This window comes from Pollachius pollachius, assembly GCF_949987615.1.
Source record: "Pollachius pollachius genome assembly, chromosome: 8".
In the NCBI taxonomy this organism is placed as follows: Eukaryota; Metazoa; Chordata; class Actinopteri; order Gadiformes; family Gadidae; genus Pollachius; species Pollachius pollachius.
In genome coordinates this window covers 6,527,434-6,534,933 of record NC_136941.1, presented here as the reverse complement: position 1 = coordinate 6,534,933, position 7,500 = coordinate 6,527,434, and the positions used below count along the sequence as shown (strand labels likewise).

At 47.2% G+C, this 7,500-nt stretch overlaps 1 protein-coding gene across 2 annotated transcripts in view; it reads right to left on the bottom strand.

The window, feature by feature from the left end:
- The window catches only part of sema3h (sema domain, immunoglobulin domain (Ig), short basic domain, secreted, (semaphorin) 3H), a 46,304-nt gene that overhangs the window by 8,158 nt on the left and 30,646 nt on the right, over positions 1-7,500 (bottom strand). For both annotated transcript variants that reach the window (XM_079740941.1, XM_079740942.1), the window contains exons 9-13: positions 6,939-7,008; positions 2,653-2,797; positions 1,215-1,304; positions 504-633; positions 1-50 (exon numbers count right to left, since the gene is read on the bottom strand). The exon at positions 1-50 is cut by the window's left edge and continues 39 nt beyond it. In XM_079740941.1, the coding sequence (XP_079597067.1) occupies positions 1-50; positions 504-633; positions 1,215-1,304; positions 2,653-2,797; positions 6,939-7,008 (485 nt within the window). The remainder of the gene's footprint in view (positions 51-503; positions 634-1,214; positions 1,305-2,652; positions 2,798-6,938; positions 7,009-7,500) is intronic.

The following is a 7,500-nucleotide window of genomic DNA, read 5'->3' as shown; positions in this document are numbered from 1 at the left end:
CTGCCCGTCATCCCTGGGGAGGTGGATGGACTTGAGAACCAGACCCGAGTCTGAATAACACAACAGGGTCATAAGGTCAGCGGTGAGCGCACACACATACACACTCAAAAAAGAACACACAATCAGACATATGTGTATGTACACACGCTAACCCACACGCCCACAGACACATTCCCTAGAACACACGCATACACAAACACACACACACACACAGCCACAAAAGGGTCATAAGGTTTTTGGTGACTGCAGACATATACACAAAAAAGAACACACAAACAGACGTATGTGTATGTACACACGCTAACCCAAGCGCCCACACACACATTCCCAGAACACACACACACACACACACACACACACACACACACACACATACATACACGCATAAACCTTCACACAGACATGACTATCCACAACCACATATTTATACAGTCAAACAGCAAAACTCATTACACACACATGCACACACACACACACATGCGCACACACACACACACACACACCAGTGCCGATGTAGAGGACGTCGTAGGTTCCGTCCACAGCCTCTACCCGGTCCACCACCATCTTGGTGAATTTGTAGTGAACCCCCACTCTGACCAGAAGGGGGCGCTCGCCCAGTGGCGCCACGATCTCCTGCAGCACACACACACACAGATAGCTTCATTAATCCCTGTGATGCTTGACTCAAACAGCTGTTCTCCCATCTGCAGCTGCACAGTTATCTGTCTTGTTGTTCGTGGTTCACACCGGATTCCTGCTTATCCCAGTAAGGGAAAGTGGGATTAGCATGGCGCGATTAGTAACGGCTCTGAGATTAGCATTGTCAATAGAAGGACTCAGAGTTCATCTCAATTGAGATAAATTGAGATAAATCGCTAATAAATTAAGGATATGCATAACTCTGATAAAGAACTCTTGAGTAAGCGTTTATAAATTGAGTGAGTTATCAAATAGCTTCATAAAAGCGGCTCCGGTCTGAGCATATATCAGCATAGTGGGAGTGACTTCCTCCCTCTCACTAGCTCTTAGAGTTAACCCATAGTTTAGTGTGGCATTAGAGGAAGCACCCAGAAGAAAGACTGAGATTATCATATGACGGGAGAATGAGTTAGCCATTAGCAAAGCATCGTAAAAGCGCCTCTGGTCTGAGCATATATCAGCAGAGTGGGAGAGGGCCTTCATCACAGCTCAGGAGAGTCACAGCGGAGTCAAACCTCAAGCAGTGGGTGGGTCCTACTGAAGAAGATGACATCATCTGGATACTCCCTGGTAGACGTGTAGCTCCCATAGGTGCTGCTGGGACACTGGGGAAAGGGTGGGGGTGAGGAGGGAGGGACGGAGAGAGAGAGAGAGAGAGAGAGAGAGAGAGAGAGAGAGAGAGAGAGAGAGAGACATGGAATGTTAATGAGAGGAGAAGAATAGAGAGAAGAGAGAGTTCCAAAAATTCCAAGAATTCCAAAAATGTGAGTTTACCTTATTTCCCTCTTTGACAGATTGGGTGCATGACTGATATTTGATATTGCATAACCGAGTTACAGGAACCATGTGCACAAATATTTAAGTTGGAAATTTGCTCTAAAACACAATCTGAAATGTAGAAGCAAGCCTTAAGGCTACAGGGATCTAGGTTAATTGCCCAGACGCTGCAATAGCGTCTCGAAATGTCAAGTTTAAACATAATGCAAGCCTTTTGTACAGGGTTTGGAGGAAGTAGGGAGACGGAGAGGGGAGTAACAGGGTGTTTTATTCATGTTTGACAGGAGCTTGGAACCGCGAACGTTGCATATTGTACCTTTATGAATCCTTCTGCTGAAATGAGTCCAAAAAATATTAGACCGTTTAAACTATAGTAACTCCCTTGCAATAAGATTGATGATAACAACGTATCTCCCTGCACCAATAACCCACGCTAAGTGATTGGGTACGGCCTATCATATGAAGGGATGAGCCAAAGTTTGAATCAAAGTAGACACATCTAATGTACTCTGCTAATCACATCAATTTCTCTCCAAGGTTGTAACAACACACATCTCGATAACTCATATACTTATCTGAATAGCTATCTTAATAGTGCTCCCAAGCACATTACCCTATTATGCTTCAGCGTGGATAAAGCTGGATGGATAAAGCGCTATGCTATTTCTTCTTTCTTAATATTCTTTATATCTTTTCATTCAGCAGACGCTTCTTTCTATCCAGAGTGACTTGCAGTGAATTCAGATACATGTTAGGAATATACAGGGAGATGGTTAGGCATCTTGATAAAGGTTGCCTCTACCATGGGCTGCAGACATTACGAATCTAACCTTTCGGCTGCGATTCAAACAACCTGATCACTGCTCCATCCAATCCCTTCAGTCCTACATGCTTTGGCTCGTCAGACCAAACCAACCACAGACACTGTCCAGCCCACTACACAAACACTAAACACTCACTCAGGCACCAATGCACTGTTGAGGTCAAGTTCAAACTCAGGCAGTAGCACTCACAGATGCCAATGAAATGTGTTCCGAGCTCTCCTCACCAAAACAATGTCAAATGATAGTGGTAAAGTGTTACCAAAGTAGGCGACGACTAATAATAGAAGTTTATATTTGTAAAAAGTCAGAATAAACCCCAAGAGAACAGGGGGCAGTTCAAGAAGAGACTTACAGTTCCGGGTCGCGGGAAGGGCACCTTGCCGGTGAACTCCGCCCACTTGTACTGCGGCCCCTCCTTGTGCAGGAAGTTCCCCTTGAAGACGCGAGCCATGTCCTCCATGCGGTACACGCACACCGCCGAGCCGTTCAGGATGTCACTACGGGAGGGGAGGTACGTCAGGTCACGTGTTAGCAACCGCACTCCGTTCAGTACACCTGGTGTACTGAACGGAGGATAAGGTCCGTTCAGTACAGCAGGTGACAGTGCAGCATGTAGGCCTCCATTCACAGTACAGTACAGTGGCCCACTCCCAGCCGAAAGGCACCGGGTTCGATCCCCAAGGTCCAAGGTCGGCAATTAGGGCGTCTTCAGTATAACACCTAATCTGCTCCTAAATCACATGCAGCCGAATTCAGTGTAACTGTAAGACATCACACAGCTTTAAAAGTCGTCTGCTACATGAATAAATTATAGTGAATAGTACTTCTATTCACTAGTACTACTGTCAAAGTTTAGCGGCAGGAAGAGTGCCAGGGGAAGTAGGAAGGAACTACAGATAATCAGGGTGTATTATGGGATAACTTATTCCAGACACCGAAAATGGCTGCCACAGAACTCTGTGGTGATTGATTTAGACGAGCCAACATCAACACACCCTCAAACACACGTTGTTCAACAAACTGGACCCTGGGTGTGGCAACATGATTCCTACTCCCTCCCCACTCACTGTGCCACACGTCTCACCCAAAAGACACTGTTGATGCGGTAGTCATGGAAACAGAAGGTGATGGACACGTGAATTATGACGAAGAGTCTGAAGCAAGACACACAGATTCCGTCGCAATCATCTGTGTTGTTTTTGGTTGCTTTCTGTGTACGTGTGTATATGTGTGTGTGTGTGTGTGTGTGTGTATGTATGCGTGTGTGTTTGCGTGTTTGCCTACGTGTCACTAATCCCCACACTTGGCTACCATATAATTTCTTCTTTCTATGGCAACAAATTTTGGCTCTGCTGAAACATTTGAACGTCTGTGATGGCGACTGCGCCAGATAAATCTCTAACTGACAGGTTGGACAGGTTGGGTTAGGGTTAGGTCGACACCACATCAAATTATTCTCCAGGCGAACACGGACAAGCTCAATTTTTTTAAAAAATGCCCCTGTAACTTCCACTTTTCTCTCCCACCCCACCACATAACCCTCAACCACCTCTCCATCTCACGTCGGACACACACACACTGTGCATTCCCTGTTGGGCCCCTCGTCCAGTATTTCAGGACCTGTCAGCACCCGTTGTTTCCAACGGTTCCGAAGGCCTGTGACCGGCGTTCCTCAGCGCCGGGGCCCGCCTCAGCTAGCCCTGCTGGCACCACCGCTCAGGCCCGGCTCCAGGCCTGGCACCGGGCTGGAACACTGGCATCACACTCAGCACCGCCAGAGAACCCGGACGCCCGTTTACTTTCCTCTGGTATCCGAGTTGTTTTCGCTCTTTGTTCGCGAAGTTGACTTTTTTCTGTCTTTGGCTACCTGTCTTTCTGATGGAATGTCTGTCTGTCTGTCTGTCTGTCTGTCTGTTTGTCTGTCGATTTATCTCTTTACCTGTCTCCCTGTCTGTCTCTCTGACCGAATGTCTATCTGTCTGGTCTGTCAATCTATCTCTCTACCTGTCTCCCTGTCTGTCTTGCTGACAGAATGTCTGTCGGTCTATCTGTCTGTCGATCAATCTTTCTTTCTGTCTCCCTGTCTGTCTCTCGGACGGAATGTCTGTCTGTCTATCTGTCTGTTGATCTCTCCTTCTATCTGTCTCCCTGTCTGTCTCTCTGACAGAATGTCTGTCTGTCTGCCTCTCTGCCTGCCTGTTTGTCTGACTGCATACAAGTCTGACTTGTATGTTTGTCCATCTGTCTGGCTCTATCTGTCTATCTATCTCCCTGCCTGCCTGTTTGTCTCTCTGATCCTCTGCCTGTCTGTGTATCTACCAGTCCGCCATGTCGGTCTTTCTACCTGTTTGTCAGCATGTCTGTCTATAGCCAGCGCAATCACTGTCTCCTCCATAAGCAACATAATAGGAAAAATGACTTCTATAACATAATAAGAAGCATAACCCCCCTTATAAACCGACGGAGACAGCATAAACCCCTGTCAACTGTCTGTATTTCCATGCACAAACACATACACACACACAGCTGGCCTCCGTTGACTCGTCAACTTTAGTGTATAGTTCTTAATTTAATAAATCACCGCATTTGGGATGAATGTGGCTTTATTTTTGGAAAATATGATGTCAAACTGGAACTCTAGCCTCACCCTTCTTTCACAAGAACACAAACACACACACACACACACACACACACACACACACACACACACACACACACACACACAAGAAGACACAGACACACCAAACACACACGCAAACGCAAACCCACCACAAACATAAACAGAGACAAAACACACACACACAGACACACACGCAGATACCCAACACACACACACACACACACACACACACACACACACACACACACACACACACACACACCGTACACACACAGTCAATTTCACAAAAAGCCACAAATTCACAATAATCAGGATTCATGTACCGAAGAGAAACCTTGGACAACCTTCAATGCATAATACATACTGGTACTCAGCGGCCCACAGGAAGGTTCATCATCCATTCATTTCTCATGCAATACAGCGTAGGCCTTGCAACCTTGCATTGCAGAAGGGCTGGCATTGCCTCTAGACTAGAGCCCAGCCTGAACCCAAGCGCAAAGCAGTAAACTGGACCCAAGCAAAAAACTCTATTTAGTCAAAAAACCTTTGTTGGTTGCAATGAACCTTTTTGGGTTTCTGGGACATGCTATAAAGTGAATCCAGGTTTATTTGAGCAGTATAGATGAGCTTATCATAAAATTTCGCATCCTCAAATCTCGGGTTAACAAATTGGATTTCCTTGAGATTAGATGAGGGCACCTGTAGTCGTGTGATGTACGTTCTTGTTCGCGGCGGGGTTATTGCTGATGCTCCCTAGGTTTATTTTCGGCCATCACGGTGGCCATCACTGTTCATAGTTTGGATGCAGGCAGTATGGGACTCCTTTGGGAATCACTGTCACAATGTCACATGATCAAAGGGGCACTTAGTTGTAATACTTTCGGTCTGTCTCTGACTTTTATTGACAAAAATGCTTGGTGACCCCACGCTATTATGGTTTGCCTAATTTAATCTTTGGATTGTGTAACCGCCCCCCTGTGAGTGGAAGGCGCCTCCCTTCGTGGCTCCACTTGGTTTTCATTTAAAGGCGAATAACAAATGTTAAGGTTGGCATGCAGCAGCAGTGCCAACTCTGGTTATCATTGCAATTGTTTTGGTTGGATACAAGTCATATGAATCTATGGTGGCCCACCTCATGAAACCAATTTCAGCCAATCAGAATACACAATGGAAATTCATCATGTTTTAATGCATCATGATGATTTCAATGTGTGGAAACTATTTCCTAAATCCACTCCTCTACCTCCTCTTCCCTTTTATCTGCTCTATCGGTCCATCCTCTCTCCTTTCCTCTCCTATCGTCTCTCCTCCTCCTGACTGCTTGGCTCTCCTCTTCTCTTTTCCTATTCCATCTCCTCTCCTCTCCCAAATTCTCTCCTCCCCTCCTCCTTCCCCTCCTCCCTCCTGCTCCCCAGTTTCTCAGCCCATTTCCTCTCCTCTCAATTCCTCTCCTCTCCTCCTCTCTAATCCTCTCCTCTCTTTTTCTCTCCTCTCCTGTCCTCCCCTGTCCCCTCTACTCCTCTCCTATCCTCTAATCTCCCCCTTCTCCTCTTCTTCCCTCCGCCATTCTCTCCTCTTCTCCAATCCTCTCCTCGTCTCTCTTCTCCTCCCCACTCCCATTCTCTCCTCTCCTTCCCTCCCCTCTCCCATCCTCTCCTCTCCTCCCCTCTCCCATCCTCTCCTCTCCTTTCCTCCCCTCTCATCCCCTTTCCCATCCTCTCCTCTCCTCTCCCATCCTCTCCTCTCCTTCCCTCCCCTCTCCCATCCTTTCCTCCCCTCTCATCCCCTCTCCCATCCTCTCCTCTCCTCTCCCATCCTCTCCTCTCCTTCCCTCCCCTCTCCTCTCCCATCCTTTCCTCCCCTCTCCTCCCCTCTCCCATCCTTTCCTCTCATCTCCTCCCCTCTCCCATCCTTTCCTCTCCTCTCCTCCCCTCTCCCATCCTTTCCTCTCCTCTCCTCTCCCCTCCTCTCCACCCCTCCCCTCCCCTCCCCTCCTCTCTCTGTAGATGAGTACGTACCTTGATGTGGTAAACAGGCCGTAGATGAGCGGGTTCTTCTTGTCTTTTCCATTAAGGATGAAAATGTCCTCTGGATGGGGAGAATTCATAAAAAGAAGGGCAGAGGAAAGGCAATTATTAGGCTGTTAATATAATTTGTTCGCCTCATGTGTATGTGAAGAGGTATATAACTGTGTGGGTGTGTGTGTGTGTATGCATCCTGTATGTGTATGCGTGTATCATGTGTGTTGGTGTGTGGGTGCATGAACATGTGTGTGCTTGTGTGTGTGTGCGTGCGTAGGTATGCATGTGCATGTGTGCGTGTGCATGTGTGTCTGTTTGTCTATGTCTGTGTGTGTGTTTGTGTATGCGTGCGTATGTGTGCGCATGCATGTGTGTGTTTGTGTGTGTGTGTGTGTGTGTGTGTGTGTGTGTGTGTGTGTGTGTGTGTGTGTGTGTGTGTGTGTGTGTGTGTGTGCATATGACCATATGCCAGTGTATGCGTGCCGTTATGAGTGTCTCTCAGTCTGGCTGTGTGGCTAATGACATGGGAGCGGCCGCCTGGCTGCTCATCGCTAATGAA